Raw genomic sequence first — 26283 nt, 5'->3', positions numbered from 1 at the left:
GTCATATCTTCTTAGTCATTCTTCGTTATCTCATCAGTAGCCGTAGCCGAAAACTCAAAACACATAAACGAAAGTCAAAAGACGGAACAAGACGATCAGCGGCACAACTATAAATTGTTACTTTCAAGTGAAAGTGAAAGTATAAACCAACAGATTCATCGGAGTTGCTTCTCTTAGTTCAGTGATCTATCTTGTCTGGTCTTACAAGAGAAAAACAGAGACGAAAATCGACATTAGAACGGTACTGGAGGTGAGTCACTGATAACTCTAGTAAGGTTTCTCAGATCGTGAAACGGCCTATTGAACCTTCCTTGCAAACTTAGGACTGTGCTGATTTTAGTCTTGTAGCGCTGTATATATATATATATATAGATATATATCATACCATTTACGTCTGGCTGATCATCTATCCAACCCTGTACCAAGAAAGACAAGGCAAAAGCAAAGATAAAGATAAAGATCTATTTTGGTTCGTGATATGTAAGTGTTCTCAATCTCGTTATTGTCGTCATTGTCGTCATCTCATCTTTTATCTCGTTTTGAGTCGAATTGCTTGATCGTCCAACTTCCCTATTCTTATGTGTTTTGTGTGTATATTTGATGGTACCTTTTTTCATCATTTTCATTTTCTGCGTTTGTCCCTTGATCCTGTGCTTTGGTGCTTGGCGGGTTTGTGTCGTGTTGGACCTTGCACTAAAATAGCTTGAATTAAGCTATTCACGTGTATGGGGGGTGGTACGGACAAGGCCCCGGCTCAGTTCCTATGACGATGATTGATTGGGTCTTTCTTATGATGGTCATGGTTATGGTTATGCTCTTTCCACCCTTCTCAATCATCTGGTGTGTACATACTCTATACTACCCTCTTGAGTGTCCTTGCATCGTTCGGATATCCGATCAACCGCAAAGGCGCTTGGTAACTTATTGTATTGAGAAACTAAACATTTACATTTACATTCCATCACATCACTATCGCCCAGTTACTTGCAATACAACCTTATCTAAAACATTCCACATTCCACATCGGTAGGCTACAAAGTTCCAGATCTTATTTTTTTCCAGCTTCCCGCTTGACCCTTGTCTCTCGATCATTCATCCCCTTTATCCCGGACTTTTTTTTCTATTTCTTTCGCTCTTCGTTATTGGTGTTGATGACATCGATGGTGTTCGGTTTTCCAACTTTCAACTCCCCTATCTGCGCTCGATCTTATTATTCGCCAACCGCGTGTCTCAAGACGAAACCTATCGCCTCTTTCTCTGAAGACCTTTTCTATCCAGATGATGGATATATAAATAGTTTGTTTTGGTCATACTCTTAGCGTTCTTTCTGTTTATTTGTCTAGTTGTGGAGACGGGTAGGGTGATCTACGCACGGACCTCTCTCCATAGGCGAGTTGCGCCATACAGTATACAGTATACAGTATACAGTATACAGTATACGCTCATTTCCAGAGTACTCTAGTGAGAGTGAGCGTCTTTTTGTTTGTTCATCAACCCTCTTCTTCACCTTGTTTCTCTTTTCTCTGCTCATCTCTAGCTATCCAATCTCAAAGCATTCACTCAATCTTCTTTTTCTTTCTTTCTTTCTTTCTTTCTTTCCGTCCTGGCTCCGGCGATCGAAAGGAATTTTCTTCCCACTCTTTTTTCTCTTTCTCTGTTTTTTTAACCTTAATTTTCTTACGACGTCTGGGATTACTCAACTTTTCAACTTGTGATCCAATCTCGCTGACGAATCTGACAACCTTTTCTCTCTTTTCTTTTTTTAACCGATTCCCAACCGACTTCATCATCGCTCATACATATGTCATATATCATATCATGCCATTTCATTTCCATTACTTCGCGTACAACACTCTTCGTTTCGTCCTTCTCAATCAATTCGACTCCCCGCCCTAAAACGATACCAATTTCTGGGTATTACCTACCGATTCTTCATGATGGATCAAATTACTCAACGACAGAACGAAGACGACTCTATTCAATTCGACTTGACGGAAAACGGACCGGGATCACCACCTGATTTCCTCCAAGCCACAGATTCGACTGAGACCGGCTCGGCTTCAAACGCATCCAACAGTCCGACAATCTCACTTCGTTCAGCACCTCCTCGAAACCTCGACGGCGGTGTTTTACCGACTACGACTTCGTTGCCCAACCTGACTTCTGTACAGAACCCCATCACTCCTTTCGCGATGGAGCCCAATTGGGTAAGTTTTCCCCCTCCAGCTAAAGAATGTGCCCTTCAAAGAGGAGTTTCGCTTACCTGGATGATGTCGCACCGTGCAGCCCTCGCAAGGGTTTTATAATTATTATCAACCTGAGGCTTTGAGATCCTCATTCGACAGGCAATCCACTTCACCTCAAACCTCGATGCACTCCTACGACGATCCCGTGCATCGCAGATCCGCCACTCTCCCTCATAATCCGACATTCTTGCCTCCTCCTGTGCCCATCCCTCACCCTATCCACAATTCAGCCAACGGGGGTAATGTAAGCCTACCACCTCTCCCACAGACATTCTACGGGAGCTACCCCACTGGTTCCTCGTCGAACAATCCCAACCAAAGTCAAGGTGGAAGTCAATCTACTCCGGCAAACATTCATACTCTGGGACATAACGTCGGATACTCTGTATCAAACTCATCTTCGGGTGGATACCATTATCCTTTAACATCCCCTATCGGATTGACTGATTCTTTCGGTTCAGGTAATGGACCAAATAGGATACCACCCGTACACTCGTATAGTGAATCACCGAGAATACCTGGATATCCATCGTCTTCGCCTGGTGGACCTGGATTACATCACCAGCATCATCTATCGCCTACTTCACCTACCAGTCATTTACTTCACGGTATGAACCCTTCATCCGCGTCGACATCTTCGTCCTCTTTCCCTAGTATACAACGAACACCCGCCAACTTGCCTTCTTCAAGAGGTAATCACAAGAGAAGAAGTACCAGTGCGAGTCATTCGACCGAAAGTTGGGATGAAATCGAACGGAATTTCGTACCTACCTCTACGGAGGTTGAAACCAGAGAATTAGGTGATGAACAACCTTGGGGTATGCCCCAATCCGAATACAAAGCTTTGAACCCGAGAGATAAGAAACAGGTCAGAAATAGGATTGGAGCGAGGAGATTTAGGGCTAAAAGGAAGGGTGAGTTTTCATCGGTTCGATTACACTTAGTCATGCATGAGAAGGCCAATGATCGTACAGTTGACCAAGAGTCATAACTAATCTATTGGGCTGTTGATGTCTATAGACTACGTGAACAATCTTGAAACTACCCTTCGAATGAAAGATGATGAGATCACAACTCTACGAATCCGATGCGAATCGCAACAAAGTGAAATCAACAATTTAAGAAATAAACTGGGTTTACCAACGATCGAGTACCCTACTCCTCAACCTCAAAATAACGATACTTCAGGTTTGGGTCTCGTGATGAATCAAAGTAACCCTACGCCCAACGGTAATGCCAGCGGGGATAACAATGGTTCATCAACTCACAGTAGTAATAGCAATAATGGTGGTAATGGGAATGAATGGGGAAAAACTAAGATTGAAAATGTACTTCAATAAACTTCGAGCCCAATATCACCATCCACTTAATTACTGGACTTGGCATCGATATCGGTTCACGATAAAACACTCCTCTCTCTACTCTGTACTCTGGCAGAAACCAATCGTTCGCTTCTCAGAGTTCGTCATCTTGAGGCACAAACCTGCAACAATTCCTCCTCTTTATCTAATTAATGGTATTCCTCTTCTTGTTGGTTACCATGTTTAAGATGTCTTCTTACGAACTTTGCCTGTATGTATGTACTGTATACATATTTGTGACCTGTGCTTTAGCTTGTTCATGTCTGATATTGTGATCCCTGTATCTAATTCTACGTGTATATATAGGGGTGATACGGGAAATGAGAAAATGGTTGTTCATGCTTATTGAAGATTGAATATCAAATGATAAATATTGAATGAATTGATTATGATGATGATGATGATGTGCATGTTCTCTATGTGATGTAAGATTGGAGATGATCGACAGAAGGAGATGAATGAGAATACCATCGGATGGGGATGAGTGGTGATTGACCAATAAAAACGTGGCCAAGCCAAGAGGAGGAGATAGAGTCAACGCGTAGCCCCCTCATCGCCACAGTGGATTAGTTTAGTCGTGTCGTCATGGTACAGAGCGTTCACTGGTTCACCGGTGCATGGGTCACCCAGACAATGGACAGTTGACACCTCATTCAATCCCACATCTGCATCTGCATTCTCGTTCTCATTTTACATCCATCTCATAAGCATAAGCATACCCATACTCATACAGCACAATAAAACCTGCGCCTCTCTCTCTTTGTGAACTGTCTTTTATCCATACACATACCTGTCACTCTGGACAGATCACTAGACTAGAATCCGCGATCAACTAGGTGAGTGGAGTGACTCGTAGTCCTTGTCGATGTGTGGTCCGTGCCATCATACACCGTCCATCTCTTCTCACGTACCATCTGAGCTCCATATACTTGATGCGGTGGACGAGCTGGTGAAGGACAGATGAAAGGGGACGTCTTACTTTCTGCAATGTGGAATCTCCATGATCTGGAGTCTCATTGCCATTTCTCACATCTATTCATTCCATATCATACCAATCTTCCTTTGACGTGGTCATCGGCTTATATCATCTCACGACCCTCTTGATCTGCCTTCTCACATTCTCATCTATACATATCGCTGACCATATCCCCCCGTACACTCGTCTAGTATTCTACACCCCTCCGATCGATCATCTCCTCACATATAGCATATCATATCGATTTCTCCAATCCTGTTCAACACCCTACCATAATGGCCGACTCGATCGTCGCGCCCACGCCTACTTCCAATCCCTCCTCACTCGCTCCACCATCTTCCAACCACCCTTCGCGACCTTCCTCAGCCAATTCAAGTAGGAGTAACGGCTCGTCGCGTGGAAGAGGTGGTAGATCGTCCACCAACATATCGAGAAGTAATTCGAATGCTTCGTCAAGATCCAATCCAGATAAGAAGAAACAGAGTGGTCCCACTACCACCATCAGCGGGGGAGTCAGTCTTGGCGTAGGTTCTGGTACATCTGCAGCTGAAAACCCCTCTGCCGGTGGACCAAAGAAATCTACAGGTGGTGGAGGTGGTCATGGGAATCGAAAAGGCAAATCGCCAAGTGGTGGTAATGAAGGTGAAGAAAGAGAGAAGTCTGAAGGTGGTCAGAAGAACAACAATAAAGGCAAAAAACAAAATAACAATAAGAAACCCAATCCGATCAATACCAATGTGAATAACCCACCTGGTAGACCAGCTTCCCAAAATTCCAACTCGAAGGACACAGCACCGAAATCAATTCACACAACTGTATCTGCACCCAGAACAGCTATGGAAGCTGCCGTCGATGCTGCTACCAAAAAGCACAATGCTCAATCTGGGGGTGATGCCTTAGCTTCGCTTCAGAAAATGATCTCCGATCTGAAGACTCTACCAACTTCCGCTCCTTCCACTGGAAGTTCCAACGGCTCAAGATCGGTCAGTGCCAGTGCATCAAAGGAATCGCCCATCTCAGCTACCACCACCAAATCTACCACTGAAGCAGTAGCGATCCCAAACTCTTCGACCTCTACGAGTTCAAACTCTTCAAAGAAGTTGAAAGCAGATGCACCAAGCTTTACACCGTCTTTCCAACCTGCTACTTCTCCTGTCAACTCCCAAGCTGGTCTATCCGTTTCACCTATTGCACCGATGCCACCTGCGAGTGTTCTACACCCAAGATCAGTCTCCCAGAGTAGCGCTACCAACCACAGTACCGACCGAAGAGCTTCGTCTGGTTCGGCCTTCAATACCAACCAACCCACATCTCCAATTCAGATGTATCCTAATTCTCTACCAGCTGGTTATCAGAACCTTGCTTCTCATGCTGAGCTGGATGAGGATCACTCCCCATTGTCGTTTGCTCAACAAGCAGAGTTACAGTTCCAACAACAACAACTGCTTGCTGCTCATCAACAGCAATTTCAATATATCCAATTGCTCCAAGCTCAAATTGCTGCTAGTCAACAATTAGCCCAACAACAACAGCCTCAACAACAACATGGTCAAATGGGTAATTTCATTGCACCCAGATTCCAAGCTTTGGCTCAGCAACGTGCGGCTCAACAGCAACAACAGCAAACTGCCCTTCAACTAGCTCAAGCTCAACAGATTTACGAGATTCAACAAGCCCAATTACTGCAACAGCAAGAAGAAGCTAGAGCGAGAGCTATAGCTGAGACAATGAAGAATGAACCTGTATTCGAAGAGGATGAAGAACCTGATCAACGTCAGTCTCAATCTTCTTATGGGCCTACCGGTCGACCTCAACTTGCTCCTTCGTTCACATTTGGCGCTAAGCCGAAACATGCAAAGAAGGAGAGTATCTCGGATAAAAGTTCGGCAAGAGATTCGATGTCCCCCCCTTCTGGCCATCATACCTCACCTCCTGTGGTGGTCAATAGATCAGAAGGTATTGGCGGTGCGGCTGCTACTGGGTTAGCGGGTCTGGCTGCTCGAGCACATAAGAGAACAGGAAGTGAGATGTCTGCTGCTATGCAACAACAAGTAAGTTGATCCGTGACAGCTTGAATGGCAAACAGCTTACCATTGTTCTTCAGCTCGCTATCCAGCAAGAGATCGAGGCTTTACAAGCTAAGCAGAAAGCTCTTATGCAAGAGGAAATGTCTACTCAAGGTTCATCGGCTTTGAGCCAACTCAACACTGCTTTGCAACAGAAGCAAACACCTTCTCAAACCCTCTCTCGACACCGACGAGTCCAATCGAGTTTGCCGTCCGCCACCGTCCCTACGGAACTACCTGAACGATTCGAAGAATCAGATCAACCTCGTGCACTCAGAACTATCGGTGAGATGCCTCCTCCACCTGTGCCTTCTTCTGGTGGTAGTCACTCTCGAAGACACAGTGTCAACGTCTTCAACAAGACTGCTGGCCATGGTGCGGGTTTCGGAAGTATCAGTGGTGATATCGCTATTCCCGAAGATGGTGTGGCCAGTGTTGAAAGAGGTTTCGGTCATCATCGATCCGGCAGTCGATCTGGATTTGAATCCGGTAAATGGAGAGTATCAGGCGGCGGATCCATCGGCAATGCTGGTCCCGTCCAAGTTGCAGATTTGGCCGCTGCTCAAGCCCAACTACAATCTCTCGCTCAATTCAGAGCAGCTGCCGGTGGTGGTCATAGCAAGATGGCATCGTTCAGTTTCCCCAACATGCTTCCTAATCTTCTCGCTGCTACCACTCTACAAACACCCATGGGTCAATCTCTATGGCAACAACAACAAGCATTCCAAATGCAATTACAACAGACTTCCCAAGGTCCTCAACGTAAATCCTTGTTCGCGCCTTATTTGCCTCAAGCTTCTTTACCACCTCTACTACAAGCTGGTAAATTGGTTGTTGGTGTTTTGAGAGTGAACAAGAAGAATCGATCGGATGCCTATGTCGCTACGGACGTACTGGAAGCTGATATCTATATTTGTGGATCAAAGGACAGAAATAGAGCATTGGAAGGTGATATCGTTGCTGTAGAATTGCTAGATGTAGATGAAGTTTGGGGAACCAAGAAGGATAAAGAGGAGAAGAAGAGAAAGAAGGAAGAGAATGCCGCTTACGACTTAAAACCCTCCACAGCGAAGAAGATGGAGAAGAAGAAAGATGACGTTGAAGTCGAAGGTCAGGGTTTGACGTTGTTTGATGATGAGGAAGTGAACGATGAGACAAAACCTACTTATGCGGGACATGTCGTTGCTGTCGTGAGTGTTGCCTAATCCATCTGACATGATAGGAGTAAGTAACGTGGCTGACATGCTTGTTTATCACATAGGTCGAACGTATGCCTGGACAACTCTTCTCTGGTCAACTTGGAGTTCTCCGACCTTCTTCAGCTGCTACCAAGGAGAAACAAGAGCTCGAGCGCCGCGAGAGGGATGGTGATAGAGGAGGAAGAAAAGACGAGCCTGAACAAAGACCCAAGATCGTTTGGTTCAAACCTACAGATAAGAGAGTACCTCTAATCGCTATTCCCACTGAACAAGCTCCCGCGGACTTCATTGATAATCCTGATGCGTATGGTGACAAGTTGTTTGTCGCTACGATCAAGCGATGGCCAATGTGAGTAACGCCTCAGCGAAAGGGGTATACCCTACTACTGTCACAGTGCGCTGACCATTATATGTGATAGCACATCACTTCATCCATTCGGTACACTGGTTGAAGAGCTTGGTCCGATTGGTGACGTCGAAGTCGAGACTAGTGCTTTGTTGAAAGATTGTAATTTCCCTACTGAGGAATTTACTGATTTGACAATGAAATGTCTTCCACCTTTACCATGGAGGTAAGTTAATTGGGCATAACCCCATGGGCAGAAGCTGATGTGTGGTCTCACATGCCTCTAGTATTCCCGATAGGGAATATGAAGTGCGAACTGATCTAAGAGAACAAACCACTTTCACGATCGATCCTCCAACTGCTAAAGACCTGGATGATGCCTTGTCGGTCAAGAAGAACGAAGATGGTACTATCACTGTCGGAGTACATATAGCGGATGTATCTTACTTTGGTAAGTCAATTTCGTCGTCATGATCGGTTTCGCGCAAGTTAGCTGATACTTTGCCGCTATTTCAGTCAAAGCCAACACGGCGATTGACCGAGAGGCTCGAAAGAGAGCAACTAGCGTGTACCTCGTTCAAAGAGCTGTACCAATGCTCCCGCCTCAGTTGTCTGAGGAATTATGCAGTTTGGTACCTGACGTGGAGAGATTGACGTTCTCGGCGTTTTTCACTTTTGATAATGATGGGAATGTGAAAGATAGGAAATTTGCTAGGAGTATCATCAAGTAAGCTTGAAAACTATTGGGGATATGAAGGTGCACAAGCTGATGAGATCCAATCCAGATCTAACGCCAAATTATCCTATGACGACGCTCAGCAAGTGATCAATGGAGGTTCGATAGAGACATCAAAAGTACCTGGTGGAGAAGTCAAGCAAATCGAAGAAGATATCAAGGTTCTTCACGTAAGCTTACTATATTTCGAATATATAAGCGATTATCGCAGCTGATCATGCGTCGTTCTGCAGGATCTATCTTCCAAGATCAGAAGAAAACGACTAGACGCCGGTGCTATACTCAGTAACAAGCTCAAGGTGTCTTTCGCATTGGACGAGAGTGGTAAACCGATTGATGTGGATGCTGTCAAGAAGAGCGAAGCGAACTCGTTGGTAGAGGAGGTGAGTGAAAACGTGACATGTAGAGGACAACTTACATAAGCGTGCTGATTGTCATGCTCTCTCTCTAGTTCATGCTCCTCGCCAACATATCAGTCGCCCATGTCATTGCCAATGGTCTCCCTGAGCAAGCATTGTTGCGAAGGCATGAAGCTCCTATTGACAGGCGATTGGTGAGTGTCCTGATACCTGTATTACTATAACGGCCGCGAGCTCAAGTTCATTTTTGATGAACAGGATGGATTTGTCAAACGAGCTCAGAAACTCGGCTTCGAGATGGACGGTTCGTCTGCTGGAACTTTACAGAAATCCTTTGAAGCTGTCCAAGATAAAGACACCGCGTTATGTTTGGAATTGCTCAAGAAGAAGGCCATGCAGAGGTCAGTTCATCTGATCCGTAAGCTCGAAAAGGACCAGCTGATCGATGATATCAATAAATAGAGCTCGATACTTCTGTGCTGGTATGCTTGATATCGCCAAGTATTCTCACTGGGCGTTGAATACTCCCCTATATACACATTTCACAGTGAGCTACTCCATAGCGATATGTCACGTTGGACTAGACGATAACGATTCTGCTTTAGTCACCAATCCGTCGATATGCAGATGTACTTGTGCACCGAATGCTCGACGCTTGCCTCACTAGTCGTAAGTGCAATCAGCTACTATAGGTACAAGTGGATACTGATCAGATGTTGTGCATCTAGCCAACCCGAACGATGTGAAATTCCTCATGGACAGAGATCAGGTTGCCAAATGTGCTCAACAATGCAATATGAAGAAACAATCTGCTAAACTTGCCGAAGAACAATCGATCCATCTATACCTCTGTTTGCTTATACATGATCTTACGGAAAGATACGGTCCTGTTATTAGACAAGCTAAAGTCACGGGTGTATTGGATGCTGCATTCGATGTCGTTATAGTGAGTGATACAATCTGTCTTGGCTTGAGCGGCTTGTTGATGTGGTCACGCCGTCATAGCCCGAATTCGGTATTGAGAAGAGAGTACATGTCGATAAGATGCCAGTGGAGAATGTAGTCTACGACGAACATAAGGATATCTTATCACTCTATTGGACCACCCAGGACGTATTAGCATTCTTAGCTGAGAGTACAGATGATACCAACGTTCAGAGAATTAAATCGATTTCCGAGAAACTGTCAATTGGATCATCCATCTCACAATCGCTAGAAGAGAAATCTCTTTTCGACACCCCTCAAACTTTGACCAATGGTTCTTCTTCGTCTATCTCGAAATCGAAACAATATTTGAAATCTTCCAATTCGACATTAAACAAGATTGATAAATCATCGTTTGAAGGATTACGAAGTGATGCTTCGGGTAAACATAAGATTCAAGATATAAAAGAGTTGTCGAATTTACCGGTGATCATTACTAGTGATATCACGAAATCGCCACCGGTCTTAGTGGTTTATGCATGTGAGTATTTTCTTGTCGTAACGAGACTGAGGTCTGTATATGTGCTGATCTAGATTCTTGTTATAGGTAATCCATATGCTGCTTAGTCGAAGGACGGTATCATGAGGTGGTATTAAATGTTCATCAGGAGAAGAAGAGAAACCAAAGAAAAGAAGAAAAACGAAGGAACTTTTTAAAGGAAGTATATACATGTTCTATGTTTATATATGAGGATGTTCGTGTTGACCCATTTTTAAATCACGATGTAATATAAGTAAAGTGCCCTTTCAATTTCATATAGTACTAGCACACATAAAAATGCAATGTTTTCGGTCATATTTGCTCCATGATGACCCAAATGACAGATGCACCTGAAATTCACGTCGTGAGAAGTCGTAGAAACAAATTGCTGTCCTATATACTAACAGTGAAGAAATAAAAGCTTGCGCAAAATGATCAGTTGACATTGGTAGCTACATTCTGGCTTATGATTATGACATGCATGCAAGAATATAAAATACAACAGTATTCTCAGAAGGCAGAAACAATTCAACCCACCCACCCTTGACCTATAAAACACCTCAACCTCCATAAAGCTACAAACAACGGTATACCGACCATACCTCTTTGCTTCTCTGTATGATCGACTGATCCATAAGGATAGTTGTATAAAGCTATTATATTTGAATGATCCGATTTGGATCTCATCTCTTCTCCTTGGGCTTTATGATCAGACGACAAACTTGAATGGCTCGTCATACGTCGTTTGAGTTTGCGTTCGATTGATAAGACCTTTTTGATATTTGAGTTGAGATGCAGATGGGATGATGGTGGGAATAAGGTAGAGAGGTTGTATAAGGGTATGGATTTGCCTCGTACCGATATTAGCGAGATGGCTTCCGTGTCTTCAAACTTCTGAGTTGAGCTTGAGATGAGTCCAGAGGTTGAGGTTGAGGTTGAGGATAGACCTGAGATATCTAGTAACGCTATGATCTCGCCTTCACGTTGTATCTGTACTGGGGAACAACCATGACCATTTTGGTCGTTTATAAGAGAAACATCAACGCTCGTTAACCTTCTTAATATTGGTTTATGTATTATCTGCTTGTGCTTTGGATCTGAAGTAGAGGAATCTGATATTTCAGCTCGAGGTGATAGACTTGATAGATTGTTGGATAACCATTCTAATTCACTTTGAACCCTTTGTAGTAACTGTGTATGTATGATGGAATTGATATTAGTTGGAATGGTGATTGAAGGGAAAGTTCGTAAGGATCCTATATGTGGACCTGCAAATTTCCAAATCGAATTCACAGATTCATAACAGAATATCGGATCAGTATTTCCATCATATCGTCCTTGATGAAAGCGAGAAAAACATCCATCCCTCACAGCACTCACTCACCTTTATCATTCAACAGATGCTGTATCACTGTTCTATGACAGCTTACCCACAATCCTTTGCCTTTCTTTGTCCTGCCCCTTGTGATTATCCGATCGGGTAGGAGTTTGAGCGATCCTGTTGAGTCTTTTGAGGAAGGAGGGAAGTAGGTCGGACGGAGATTCACCATAAACGCTATTATGAGGTCATGATATATACGATCTCATCAATACCTTCTCTCTCTATGGCACATCGGCACAAAGCGATGGTAGAAATACTCACCTGATGGGAGTTTCTGGCGGGTTACTATACATTGCCTTAAAGGTGAATTGAGCATAACATCTAAGAACAAGTCAGGTTCAGCAAAACTACCCATCACTCTCCTTGATCATCAGATCGAAACATACGATATGGATCATCTTCAATTACTGTCTCTTCCTCCTTTTGTTTTCTTTTGATATCTGGACCATGCTCGTACTCCCGTCGAAGGTATTTCAGTGGCTTGGTGGAAGTACTTGATGATGGTGGATTGCATATGGGTGAATCGAAGATGATTGATCTCGATCTGTTTTGACTCGACGAAGGGTGAGAGGAGGATGTGGGTATCGCCATAGATGAGAACAGCTTACATGCTGGGCAGATCACTCTCCCCGAAAGTGGCCTTATTGCAAGCATGTCAGTCGATATGAAATGTAAGAGTAGAGTATTGTCCAGATAAAACTTGTTTTCATCCTGACCTCGAGCTCAACAGCGAAAACAACCTCCACTTTGTTGGTCCACTTTTCAAAGCGGTCGAATCAAGAGCTATCGGATACATGATAAAATCTAAAAAGAGGTATGAAAATTCCCTCATGATATTATAAAGGGATCTATAAGATTATAATCGTGTTTTGGCTATAGGAGGCAAGCTAGAAGCCCAAAAATATCTATCATTGTCCGTGTTACACTTCAAAGAATTACATCAACTTCTCACAGGCCCTACCATCCCCATTCAACTTCCAACCCTTCTTACACGAGTACACCTGACATTGACCCTTGTCACATCCCATCCATCTAGCACCTGGTATAGCAGAGCAATCTTTACCAGTTCCCAAAGACGAACATCCACCGCACGATTGAAGGTCTTCAAGGGGGTTCACACATTCGTATTCGCCTTCTTTCACTATTTGATCTAAAGTGTATACCGTGAATCTACCTTCTATAGGACAAGCTGCCATTCTAGGTGGACACAATTCTCCATTTCTATTTTGTTCCATTCCATATGGTACTACGTCTTCTTTCAAAGTCAATTGAACAGGTATTCCAGATCGTCTTTGCGTTTTAGGTTTTGAGGTAGGTTCGATACATTTTCCATTTTGGATTTTCGCACCTACACCTTCCGTACAGCATATCCCAGACTTATCAATCTCTTCTTTACCCTTTGAGCAACAAACTGTATCGTAGGCTGTTTGACCTCTAGAGCAACACAGAGAATGATCCGACGATTTACATTTCTGATAAGTGAATCCATTATTCTCATCACAGACCGTAACGCATTTACCAGATTTCGAATCGATCTTCTCGTTGGATTTACATTTCGGTGAACATTTCGATCCATCATCTTCATATCCCGATGGACAGCTACATTGACCATTAATCTCGCTGAGATAGGTTTTGCAACATTGAGTGGTTTTGAATTCTTGACCTTGGGAACAAGTGTAGATAGGCGTACATTGACCTCCCTTTGATGAACATCCTGTGGAACCGCAACATCTTCCATTGGAATATGTTTGACCTCTCGGACAACATGATCCGTTCGGTGACCAGTGATCGCTTGAACAACCAGATGAGGAACATGATCCGTCGGATTTCTTGTATAGTGATCCGCAGGTGTATCCCCCTCTTCCGTCACAGGTTGGTTGAGCATAGGAAGGGTAATAAGATGATTTACCATATTGCGAAATCTACAGATATGAGCGCAAAGGTCAATCAATATCGTCGATCTATACTGATCCGAATCATCATATCTCAATCGCCACTCACATAAGATTGCATGGCATTTTGTAAATCCCCATGAATTCCATTATCCCTACAATACTCTTCTACGTCATCTTGACATATACAACCGAAGTCATACTTGTAATGACCATATGTACCTGCTACCCTCGCACAGGTCTGATAGGATCCTTTGGAATTGGAAGATGAGCCACCACCGCCACCATTGTTTCGGGATGTCAGAGTGGAGTTTCGATCCTCATTTGAGATGGAGAAAGCCAATGAGGCTGAGCTCAGCAGAGGCAGAGCGAGGAGAAGGGTGGGGAAGAGCATGTCAAGAAAAAAATATTTTGCACAGAGTGTATTGTTCACGAGTGAGGGATCAATCAAGATTGAGAGTCAATGTACAGTACTGATCACCGTCGACTTTTACAGTATTGATATTAAAGGCAGTGGGTGAGATTAAATGTAGGATTGATATAGACAAGAAGAGATAACTTGGTCATTCAGTAACAGTCTTATATCTCAAACTCGCCTTCTGTTGCCAAATCTATTTTTGGTCCTCTTGATACTCTATCTAAGTCGCTCTTTCATCGGGAGCCGACTGGCCCAGCCCTATCACTAGCTTGTTCACATCATAAGGCAACCCACTGATAGTCAATCAATCAGTCACCGGTTTAAATGATGTCTCGAAAGACAGGTACCCAAATCCCGTTCCGTCCCACGTCTCACATCCTGGACTAAACATCAGACCCGATCCGAAGATACTCATCGAGCATGAGAGGAGATACGGATGTCGGCACGGTATCAGTGTTGCTGTTGGTGAGAGCAGATGTCAGCAAGTTTGGTGTTTGGATGTATCGCGTCGAGTAGAAGCGACGAAGGCGAGGCCGAAGATAATGGATAATAGCGGGATCAGTATTATCTGGATTCCCTGTCATCTGAACTGATCAGAGATATCTAGGATCATGAGGCGGGAACGATCAGCTGGTGAGAATAAGAGCAAATGATATATTGCCTGGTTTACCTGAGAATTAAAAGGACATTAAGGTAGGCGATCACCCCATATATCATTTCGCTTGTCGTGCTGTGCTGGAAATACAGCACTCGAGGATTGTAGTAGAGATACGAAGCCTTTCGGCTGGTTCACCGATTCCGTATCGGTTCGTATAGTATTGCATGACTTCGTACTCCTAATATCCAATATGAAACTAGCAATCCAGCTGAACTCAAGGTGCTGGTAGGGCGTAGGATATGGTAAAGCAATTCATACGGTATTGTACGGGTTCCTTGACCCCTTCCCATCGGGAACAATCTTCGATTCGGGTTCCTCAGTCCAGATAATCAATGAATATGTACAGTGTTGACCATGAGAAAATTGGTAGTTCAAGGCAAAAGCGAAGACGAGCATAATAGCATAATCGATTATCTCCCTGTTTTTCTCTTCGGGTCATGTCGAGTTTTACATAGTGAGATAGGGCACAATACGCGAGGTCTACGTTAGTTACATCATGAATGGTATTTTGGGTCCGATGATACTTGTCGTTAACCATCCAACATTGACCTATGATGTATAGGAGTAGCTTCAAGAGGAAACACTGTTGTATGTCGGTTGAAATCAGTTATGACTCGGTAGCTGTTTTTGGGTCCGTTGGAGGAGCCGTAATATCAGTATGATTATACTAAGAGATACCTTGAAATCTTCCAATTACCCTCCCTCAAGCCATTCACGTTCTCATGCTGTGTCTGATTGCTGTATGAGTGTCCACCCCAGAATTTCTCATCTTTAGGAAATACAAGTAGCTGTCGAATTGAGCTCGTGCAGCCCGACCGTGTGATTATCTTCGTGAAAGCGAGCCAGGGAGCAAGCGAAAAGTTTCAAGTATCGTCGTACCTTTCTCCCGACAGAAGGGATTTCTAGTAGGTCAGGACAGCATCCTTATCACGGGATGAAAGAGATCTGTGTTGATCAATTGATCAAGGTAGACAATTTTGGTGTATGAGGCGACATACGAGCACTTTTCTACGACAGTTGAAGAGCGAAAACCCTGATCGAGGATTTTTTTACTGATAACGGATAATAACGGGAAGATCCCTCTTCCCTCTTCCCTCTTCCCGTCCCGCTCATAAAAACGGGTTACATATCCATCTTTGGGGTACAGGTAGTAACATATCTCGGTACAGTAACGAGTATCACTATGCATATACAGTGTGTGTGTAGGTGAGGCTTTGGTGATTGCGTATATCTTATGCATACAGTATTGCATTACAAGGTGCGGCTGTGCGACACATGACTTTGCCATGCGTTTGTCATGTGATATGCAATGGGAAGACTCTGAGAATTATAGATTACTTCATACTGTTGCATCTAAGATTCAGTTCAAACCCAATGATCGTCCATATAAGATCGTTAAAAAGGAAGAACCAAGCAAATAAGATACTGGTCAATCCAATGCGAAATCAAAATAATAATCCAAACAAATCGAACAATACAAAACAACCATATTATCAGTGTACTCAATCACAGATGACTGACTGACTACGTTTCTGTTCAAAGTTTACCTTCTCCCTCCTCGTCTAGGTACGTTCACCCCTACACCTTCACCCAAAATAACCACATTCGGTCTCTCATCAAGATTCATACCCACCGTCGACTTCTTACTCGGTAAGAGTGATTTACCTTTGGAAGGTTGACGTAAACTCTGAGATTGAGGTTGAGTGAGTGGATTGGTTCTGGAGGGAGGTCCGGTAGTCTGTGTTACCAATTCCGGTGAAGATTCTACTTCTCTCGAGGTCGATTTCGATAACGATACAGGCTGTACCAATGATTCACTAGATGAGGATAGATCATCTTGATGATATTGGTTCTCTTCTCGTTCGAGATCTTCATGATCTTCTACACCATCTGCACTTCCCGTCATTCCAGCTCCATTCCCATTCACTTCAACCGCTAACCGACTGTTCTGATTATAATTATCATTCTCCTCTTGTCTCTTCCTCCAATTCGCCAATACAGCCTCTCTACTACCCGTCCTTTCCCAGCCGGTAGGGACATTCCAATTCTTCTTCTTGGGCGTTATACCAGTAGGTACATCTTCTTGTATACCGTTCTCGAGGAAATCACCTGTCGATCGCATAATACGCTGTAAGGTGATTGAAGCTTTTTCGTTGGATGCGGAGAATGATGCAGAGGCGGTAGATGACTACAAGGGTGTGATCATGCAAAATTAGCCACTGAGCCTTCCTTCATCATATCTCTGCGGGCATTTCGTGTAGAAGATGGGGGAAAGAAATGTGATACTCACAGAAGTCAACAAAGTAGAAGACAACTCTTCGATTTCACTTGATAACCTACTCAACCTAGATCGACTACTCTGATGAGTTTGCGAGACATTACTTGACAAAGCAGATAATAACTCCGAATTCTTCTTTCCTCTTGCGAGTGATTTACCGACAACGTCAGAAGCGGATTTATGTAATTTATTACAAAATCCATCTATCACTTGAACGTGCGATTCAGCTTGTTGGGAAGTTTCGGCACCGTATTCCTCGAGTTTACTTTGTAGACCTTGTCGCACATGACCCAATGCCTAAATTACAAAACCCAAATCAGCACCAACCTTCGATGAAGTCACACTGTGTATCAGTGAATTGGGTTCGAAGAGAGGTATGAACTCACCTCTTCACCAGCTTGTCTCTGCCTGATACCAGTCTCCTTACCTATCCGCAAATCCCTTTCAATATCTTTCGCCTTCCTCACACCCTCCTCATAATCACTCTGCACAATACCTCCGAACACTTCCATGCCCGTTAGGGCAACTTGGTTCTCTCTCGTTACTCTTGAAATAGCATTTGACCAACTTTCATCCTGCTGTTGCATGAACCCTTCAATCGTCCTCGTTAAGTTCCCAATCAATTCTGTTCTTAATCTGGCAGATTTTTCTTTCTCTTCTGCTAACAGCTGGGTCAAAAGAATATTCTGAGATTTCAATCTTGATATCTCTGATGAGGAAGCTTGAAGCGCCAAATCCTTCGATTTGATAGCTGATGAAGAGCTGACTGTTAGGTGCGAAAGCGTAGTCGATAACACAGCATCCACTAGATCAGCTGTCGATCCCAATACCGAAGCGACCTGGAAGACATCATTAACACATGAGTTCACTGGACCTGTATGAGTCCATAACGCGATTGTAATCAAACATACCGTATTCAAGTGCTCCTGCTGATGCTCTAACAGATCATCTACCATCCCTTTACTTCTCTCGCTCACTCCCTTTGCCCAATCTCTGACACTACTCTGTACTTCTTCACTTATAGCTAAAATCGCTTTACTAGATTCCGAAGATTCCTTTTGACCTTTCTCATTTGATGCCGAAAGCTTCTTGGCAAGGTCATTGAAAGCTGAGAACGACTTGTCGAGATTCTTCAAATCGGATTGAGACATCTACGGACAAAAGCCATCAGATGTGTCTTACACCCCAAATATTCACAAAGCTCACCTCTTGTCCTCTGAGAGCGGAAAGCTCCATTTTTTCTTTGATATCCTTTCCCAGACTCTCGTGGACCACTTGCAAATCTGCTAAGCCACCTCGGAGTTCTTGAGATAATCCTTCAAGTTCACCTCCGAACCTGGTGGCTGAGTCGGCATTAGATCCAAGAATCTTTGCCTTACGAGCTATAACACGATTTTCATGATCAGTATAATCTTGACTGAAACTCAGGGCGGTACTCACCAAGTTTATCGAACAAGCCACCAACATCACCCACACTCTCCTCCGCTGTCTTCTTCAGATGTGATGCTACGCTATCCAACCTCTCTTCACCTTTCTGGTATGCTTTCGAAATCACACCTTCCTCTTCCAATTGAACCTTCACTCTATCCAGATATATTTTTGACTCTTCCAACAGGTCTGTCAATTGCCTTTCAGCTTCCTTGACTTGCTCTAATTCTTCACTAGTAGCTAAAAACCTAGAAGTGATCTCATCAAATTCCTTCTTCCTAGTTTTCAATTCAACTTCTATTATTCCAGCTTTTAACTTCGCTTCGTCGTAATCCGATTTCTGTCTTGTCTGTATTTCCTGCATTTCCCTCCATTGTTCTTCAGGAATGTAAATACCATTCTTTTCTCTCGCAGCCATCAATTCATTCTTCAACCTTTCTATATCACCCACATACTCTTTCAATAAACCCGTCTTGGTCATATGCGCGTTTACCTCTGGTCGATTTCTGATTGATTTCGCTCTAATAGCATAATCAAGTGTTGATAGAGTTTCTTCCATATTCGACCTTGTAGGTGAAACAGTAGCCACTATGCAAGTCTTCGTTCTTCCCCCTAAAGAATCTTGAAGTAATCTAGTCAATTTGGACTCTCTATAAGGTATATGCGAACCTTTTTCTACCAGAGCCGAAATGACCCTTCCTAAGGTAAGCAGCGATTGATTGATCATACCAGCTTCTCTAGCTCTTTTGTCTGTCGCTCCCGATCGTCCGATAGCTTCAGATCCGGCCAAGTCGACCAAGTTGAATTTCCCAATTCTCAATAGGTCTTCTCCTCCCCTTGCGATAGAACTTTCTTTCACATGGACGGTAATGGAGAATATCGTATGTGATCTAGAAGATTCGGTGTTCATCTTAGTTTCGGCTGTCTGTCTCCTCTTCACTCCCTTTTCCAACATGTTCAGCGCCTCTTTGAGATTTCGTACACCGGTCTCTTCCAATCCTTGTATGTTGACTCCCTTCTTCCCATCTTCATATAGCTTCAATCCACCATTTCCGGACGATTCCCCTTTATACTCTGAAGCTAATAGATCACGTAGTTCTTCGTTATATAACTCTACATAAGAGCATTTGACAGAGAATTCGGAATTCTCGGATGCTTCCAGTACGGAAAATAGACGATGCAATACTCGAGGGACAATACCAGCCGTTGATTTTGGGGCGAGCAGAGGAGTTAATTCGAGATCACCCTGCATTGTGTATCTAGATGCAATCCGTCAGCTCAGCAAAAGATCATCTCACAGTATATTGCAGGAGTGAAAGTGAGACTCACGTTTTACCAGTACCAGTCTGACCATAAGCGAATATCGTACAATTATACCCTGCCAGAACTTCATCCAACATCCCGTCAGCGACTTCATTGAAGATCATCGTCTGATCTGCTTCTGGTCCAAAGACCTTATCGAATGGATATGTCTTGGTCATCGGCTGATGTGATCCGGCATAAGAGGAGGCGGTGGTGAATGATGCAAGGGAAGAAGAGGTTAGGGGGGTAGTCTCGATTGTGATAGCTTTAGACATCGGTCCTGTTGTGGTGGTTATGACAGGTGAAGCTGCTGATACTTCCTGTTGTGATCGGCCACTATTCAGATGGTTCATCGTAAATGAGCAGTCGTCCACATCATTGTTATAGCAGAAAGGCTGGTCAGGTCATAAGGAAAAGGAGAAGACGGGACCCACCGACATCTCACTACCACTTGAATATTGATCTCTCCATTATCACTCCCGTTCGACACTTCTTTGTCCTTGACACTCTGACCACTAGGCTTTCTAGTCCTTCTCGATGGACTAGTTGATCGGCTGTCCGACCCATCGTTGTTGACCGTCGAATGAGACTGGGATATGACTGATGGCGGTCGATTGGGTATCCGAGAAGGGGGAGGCATGGATGTGGACGCCGACGAAGCAGTCCGTGATATACCACCTCGACTGGTGGTGGTGGGTCTTCGTGACATGCTGGTAGACCTCTTCCAGGTGATATTATAGTTGAACACAAGGTAACATGAAGTGGTAAGGTGCGAAGTCGAATCATGTTGAAAAAGCCAGTCGCGGGTTGATTGATTTGATTTATTGATATGATTTGTTTACATCCCATCCATGACCATCATCCGTGCCTGGATTGAATACAATTTCATCGGGGATTACGTATTCAGGTGGGTCACAAGCCTAATAAATCATCGGAATGTGGCACTAGTACTCGTACTATTCCAAGTAGATTACCGACCGCTCAAAGGCAAAGTCGGCCAACTAACAGGATAGGATCACATTTCATGCAAATTGATGGGATTTTGACTTGTTATGCTTACATATATACATACATACCATTGCTTACGAAAACATTCAAATCTCACCAGGCCACCTCGGTAGGCACCTCTCTGTGCATATATCACACCATGACGACTCGGACGCTACTCGCTGCTCGAGCAGCTCTGCCTAGACCCGCAAGACTCTTATCCGGACCATCTCGTTTTTATGTCTGGCCAACTGCACCGTTCAATTCAATCCAGCGGTATAGCCTGCACACCTCAGTCAGGAGGAGGAACGAACATGTATCACCGCCTCATAGTCTATCGACTCATGCAGCAGAAGCTAGAGCATCTTTCAAAGGTCAGTTCTCATCCTGTCGCAGACCGAGGAGCTATAACTGATTTGATCAATTCTTGTAGACCCCATGACGAGATACACTCATCTGATACAGGATAAAGTGTTGAGGGAAGATCCAAGTCAGAAAGAGATAATCAAGAAGTTACAGCGGCTGTGGAATGATTTAGAACATTATGATCCTGGAGAGATACCTCCAGAGGTGGAAGGGAAATCAGGGGGATTTGTGCGTATTTTACTACTATTTTGCCTCAAGAGGTATTATCACTAATTTAAACAAACGATACACCCCTTTTATATCCAGCTTTCCAGACTGTTAGGCACCCACTCCCCATCTTCTCACCCACCTTCAATCCCTCTAGATAAAGTTCCCAAAGGTCTATACCTCTACGGATCAGTAGGTACCGGCAAAACAATGTTGATGGACCTATTCCACTCGACACTTCCATCTCAATTCAAATCTGCCCAGAAAGGCGGATACGGTTCAACAAGGATACATTTCCATTCGTTCATGTTGGATGTGTTACAGCGGCAGCACGCTGTGACGAAGAAATATCAGATGCAAGGGTTAGGGAAGAAAGATGCCATGCCTGAAGTGGCTAGGAGTCTGGCCGAGGAAGGGAGAGTGTTGTGTTTTGATGAGTTTCAAGTGAGTCGATGAATCGTTTACAAAACATACTATGTACCTTGATTGATATCTGTATTGCTCTTACAGGTGACAGATATCGTAACGGCCATGATCCTCCGACAGCTTCTAGAGAGATTGATGTCTTACGGTGTGGTATGCGTGATGACGTCAAAGTGAGTATAGCAACTGTTTTAGCTTCATCATTCAGTCAAATCCAACCAAATAGCTAAATTCGGTCCCCGCACTCTTCTTCATAGTCGTCATCCTGACGAGCTATACATTAATGGTATACAGAGACAGTCGTTCATACCCGCTATAGAATTGATCAAAGAGAGATTCGAAGTGGTCGATTTGGATTCCGGTACAGGTAAGTCGATACGTCCCCATATCATCACTGACAATCATATCATACAATAATCATCCAATCATGGTCCACAAAACGTCATATTACCATACTGATTCTTTATTTGTCATAGACTATCGGAAAATACCTCGAGCACTATCCAAAGTATACTACTCTCCCCTCTCCCCAGAAGTCAAATCAGAAATGACCAAATTATTCGAATCTCTCGCTTCCACCGACCCTATATCAACCGAAGTAACGCAAAACAAGCAAATTCCTCTATGGGGACGTAATTTGACTGTACCGGAATCATCAGGGTCGATAGCAAGGTTTAAATTCGATGATCTGTGTAATCGACCATTGTCAGCTGCTGATTATCTAGAAATTACGGGAAGGTTTGGGACATTGTTTGTGGAGGATGTACCGAAATTGGGATTGGGGGAGAGGGATCAGGCGAGGAGGTTTATCACTTTTATTGATGGTGAGTTGATATCCTCATTTGGCCTATATCAGATGTACAACATCACTATACAAGGGAGCGGTAGGGGAATTGAGATGATGTTGAATATCAAGGAAGTGATATGTGGTTATGATTCAAGATTGATGGGGAAATGGTGATATTTCACTTACTGATCTTGATCTATTCACTCCCCTTGTAGCATGCTACGAGAACCGTACCAAGATATTCATCTCGTCGGAAGCACCGATCTTCCAGATATTCTCAGATAAACATGGCTCAGCAGCTGAAGACGAACATATGAAAAGTGGTAGGTCGTCATTCCCTCGTCGGACAAATCCAAAACCGGAGCCAAAATCCAAACCAGCTGATTTCTTGTTATATGTAATATCATATAGTGATGGAAGAACTAGGTTTGACATCAAGTGATATTGGTGCATCGTCGATTTTCCAAGGTGATGAAGAACTGTTCGCCTTTGCTAGATGTGTTAGTAGATTGAGTCAGATGGGTACGAAGGAATGGAGTGAAACTACATGGCAGGAAGAACAACTGTGATTGATATTCCGATAATGACAGGTGGGAAAGGGGATGATGAGAGTAGAGCGACCTTTAACCTAGAGAAAGTTTGAGATTCAGATAAAAGATCGGCTGGCCCGTTCAATGGGTCAAGAATGGATTTTTTAAGATCAATTGCTTAATCGAACAGACCTTTCGGGCATATTGATCCTGATCACACTATGGCATGTGAAGATGACTGTGGATAAATTTGTCATTACCTATCAACCTAGAGTGAGATCATGTCGCTTTAAGAGTAGAAAAAAGAAGTACTATAATCGATTGGTACATCGCATCCGAGTAAAGGATCATCACACATCTTATAACGGTAGTACTCTATGCATTTATTGTTCAATTTGCTAGATTAATATGATATGTTGTATTGTGTTATGTTATAATTGATGTCCAGTGGTTCTGATTGATTGATATATAGCTACAATAGATCCTTCTTCACTTCCGATTAATTCATGTTACCTTACTCCCGCTACCTGACCTTCGTTTACGCTCCATACCCAATCTGCACAACAGCTCCTATTGTCTCCCTGTGATACCGGGCTCTCGCTTCTTCTGCTACTCGGGTTGATCGAGCGAGAGTCCTACTGGAGGGAGTCAATGTTTATCAAAGGGATATATAGTCCTCGTTCCACCTGGTACTCTCCCCCTTTCCTTCTCTAAATGAGTATTTGATGATACAGTTCTATATTCTGATTTTCACATAACGTCCTCCTTCTGGATCCTAATCTGTCTTATTCGGAATATATATCAGGCTTTGGCATGAGAGCGATCGGACCTGAACCCGACCCGATTGAAGATAGGTATGAGAGAGCGTACGAGTGAAATAGCGCGAACTATGACTATTTCAATTCACCCATAGTCTTCATGGCCAACCTCTCAAAAGGTTTCGTTTCGATCCAATTACCGGCTGCATCCACTATCGTCCATAGCAATCCGTGAGTGAGCATGGAGCGTATCATCGATACACCGAGGCTTTGTTTCCATGATAATCCAGACATTAGCCCTCATCATTTCGATCGTACTGATAGATTCATCAATACACTCACCCTCTATACAATCTCGCTATACCCATTAACCATGGTTTCGGATTATCTTTATTCGTACCCCTTACCAATCTCTTCAGTTGGACCCAAGGTGTACGAGGTTCAAGACCCGACAATCCTCTTTGTTGGGCTTTCGTCTATGTATGGAGCAAACAACGAGAGATTGTCATCAGTATATACGTCATCATAAATTCGTAGAGCCATTCCTTCATCGATGACTCACCTTGATAGCCTATAATAATGATAAAATATACCACAAATGCGATCAGCCAACATTCACAATCCATATCAGTATCTCTTTTGAGGAAAACACTTACATCAACAGGATAGATTAAAGCCCAACTGCTAACCCCCGCCAAACTCCCACATAAAAATGGTATCATACTCTTGGGTAAGAAACCTTTAGCCCAATTCGGCACATCACCTTGAATCTCAGCTTTCGCTCCACTTCCTATATCCCCTTCACCTTGGCCCGGGCGGTAAGTAGATTTAGATCTACCAAGATAATAACGCATGACATCGTATTCAGCGAAATACAGTGCTGTACCAAGTGTATCACGGATAAAATGTAATCTCCATCCTATATATAGACCCCTATAACCCGATGAGTTGATGATGAGCTTAACAGCTTGAATGGTTGTGGGAGGGACGAATGCAGGTGGTTTAGGTGCGGGTGTGGGGTTGGTAGGTAGGGACGCTCCTGCTGATGGAGGGGGGTTAGGACGGAATATTTCGGGGTGAGAGTCTCGATATATCTGGTACTCTAGTTGACGGCGGACCTGTGTGGAGAGTAAGGAACAAGATTAGTATAGTGTGATGTTTATGTGTGCTTTAGGCAAAAAAGTAAGATAGCAAGGCTTGTATATTTTCAAAAATGTGATCCATTTGGGTAGGCTAGCTCACCTTGACTAGCTCAAAGGGTGCAGAGCCCACACAGACTACTGACCCACTCGCCGCACCCGCCAACCAACTTGTGATAGCTATATCCGCTGCTGAATCTTTAGTGAATAATCCAAGTTTCAGATCCACCCATGGTTGTTGACCTTCTTTGGTGGTAGAGGAAGTTGACGTCGAGGGTACGGAGTTGAGGATACGTTTAGTTGATGTGTAGATGGTGAATGATATCGTACGGACTATCGATATTGTGATGAGAGGTAGCCTAGACGAAGAGAGTAAGCTATGTTGCTATAAGACTGCAAACAATCAGCTTACGGGAATCCTCTCCATAAACTAGTATATTGTTAACCAAAAATGTCAGCTCCAACAACACAGAAAAATCTTTTTGAGGAACCAGATGCTCACCCGCCTATACCTTCCTCTTTGACTACCTCAGCAGCTAACCTGGGTATCGATAAATTCTCTCTACTAGACTGTAATCTCGATTTGAGAGAGTCCAAGGGGAACCCCGCGAAGGTCGATAACAGCGAAGCTGTAGTTGCTGATACGACCTATTTATGATGAGCCAAGCATTCAGCCCCTTTTAGCCTCTAAACCATCATGTCGGCCCTCCTTTGTACACGAGAAGAGGTAAACTAACCACTTTGTGTTCTACATCACCAATCCATATTAGCGATGTTCTTCGTAGACAGAGATACAAGTCACTTACGACTCAGCCATTCATCAGTCTGTCTAGCTCTCTTAGTCCATGGCCCATCATAAGGAGCCTGACGGCTGATCATAATGTATGTTATATCAGTGATCTACGATCAACAGTAGAGAGAAAGCCGGAATTGCCGGATATAACAGGGAGCTCACCTATCAGCCGTCATGCCCTA

At 43.7% G+C, this 26283-nt stretch overlaps 7 protein-coding genes across 7 annotated transcripts; 3 read left to right on the top strand and 4 right to left on the bottom strand.

The window, feature by feature from the left end:
• Positions 1 to 1937: 1937 nt before the first annotated feature.
• Positions 1938 to 3586, top strand: V865_000117 (uncharacterized protein; the record flags this gene model as incomplete). The annotated part of the gene is made up of 3 exons (XM_066223949.1): positions 1938 to 2207; positions 2287 to 3160; positions 3267 to 3586. 3 exons carry the CDS (start codon positions 1938 to 1940, stop codon positions 3584 to 3586), a joined length of 1464 nt encoding a protein of 487 aa, XP_066080046.1.
• A 1272-nt stretch (positions 3587 to 4858) lies between these two features.
• V865_000116 (uncharacterized protein) lies at positions 4859 to 10840 on the top strand (the record flags this gene model as incomplete). Its single annotated transcript, XM_066223948.1, has 15 exons — positions 4859 to 6634; positions 6688 to 7839; positions 7911 to 8197; positions 8268 to 8420; positions 8482 to 8645; positions 8711 to 8921; positions 8980 to 9100; positions 9164 to 9313; positions 9382 to 9483; positions 9548 to 9690; positions 9752 to 9836; positions 9895 to 9958; positions 10018 to 10235; positions 10295 to 10754; positions 10821 to 10840. The coding sequence occupies 15 exons, from the start codon at positions 4859 to 4861 to the stop codon at positions 10838 to 10840; spliced, it is 5106 nt and encodes a 1701-aa protein (XP_066080045.1).
• Positions 10841 to 11282: 442 nt separating this feature from the next.
• On the bottom strand, positions 11283 to 12726 carry V865_000115 (uncharacterized protein; the record flags this gene model as incomplete). The annotated part of the gene is made up of 4 exons (XM_066223947.1): positions 11283 to 12022; positions 12139 to 12309; positions 12397 to 12456; positions 12522 to 12726. The coding sequence occupies 4 exons, from the start codon at positions 12724 to 12726 to the stop codon at positions 11283 to 11285; spliced, it is 1176 nt and encodes a 391-aa protein (XP_066080044.1).
• Positions 12727 to 13070: 344 nt separating this feature from the next.
• V865_000114 (uncharacterized protein) lies at positions 13071 to 14421 on the bottom strand (the record flags this gene model as incomplete). Its single annotated transcript, XM_066223946.1, has 2 exons — positions 13071 to 14057; positions 14137 to 14421. The coding sequence occupies 2 exons, from the start codon at positions 14419 to 14421 to the stop codon at positions 13071 to 13073; spliced, it is 1272 nt and encodes a 423-aa protein (XP_066080043.1).
• Positions 14422 to 16646: 2225 nt separating this feature from the next.
• V865_000113 (uncharacterized protein) lies at positions 16647 to 20820 on the bottom strand (the record flags this gene model as incomplete). Its single annotated transcript, XM_066223945.1, has 8 exons — positions 16647 to 17291; positions 17394 to 17678; positions 17768 to 18220; positions 18293 to 18532; positions 18588 to 18763; positions 18822 to 20068; positions 20139 to 20447; positions 20546 to 20820. The coding sequence occupies 8 exons, from the start codon at positions 20818 to 20820 to the stop codon at positions 16647 to 16649; spliced, it is 3630 nt and encodes a 1209-aa protein (XP_066080042.1).
• A 438-nt stretch (positions 20821 to 21258) lies between these two features.
• On the top strand, positions 21259 to 23450 carry V865_000112 (uncharacterized protein; the record flags this gene model as incomplete). Its single annotated transcript, XM_066223944.1, has 8 exons — positions 21259 to 21472; positions 21532 to 21692; positions 21771 to 22115; positions 22182 to 22267; positions 22352 to 22461; positions 22571 to 22918; positions 23097 to 23204; positions 23293 to 23450. The coding sequence occupies 8 exons, from the start codon at positions 21259 to 21261 to the stop codon at positions 23448 to 23450; spliced, it is 1530 nt and encodes a 509-aa protein (XP_066080041.1).
• An 854-nt stretch (positions 23451 to 24304) lies between these two features.
• On the bottom strand, positions 24305 to 26187 carry V865_000111 (uncharacterized protein; the record flags this gene model as incomplete). The annotated part of the gene is made up of 8 exons (XM_066223943.1): positions 24305 to 24437; positions 24512 to 24645; positions 24826 to 25287; positions 25412 to 25667; positions 25721 to 25738; positions 25811 to 25956; positions 26046 to 26056; positions 26115 to 26187. 8 exons carry the CDS (start codon positions 26185 to 26187, stop codon positions 24305 to 24307), a joined length of 1233 nt encoding a protein of 410 aa, XP_066080040.1.
• Between the last annotated feature and the right edge of the window lie 96 nt (positions 26188 to 26283).

The sequence above is a fragment of the Kwoniella europaea genome, chromosome 1, assembly GCF_036810445.1.
Source record: "Kwoniella europaea PYCC6329 chromosome 1, complete sequence".
Lineage (NCBI taxonomy): Eukaryota > Fungi > Basidiomycota > Tremellomycetes > Tremellales > Cryptococcaceae > Kwoniella > Kwoniella europaea.
Note: the sequence above shows the minus strand (reverse complement) of the source record. Positions and strands in the feature narration are given on the sequence as shown.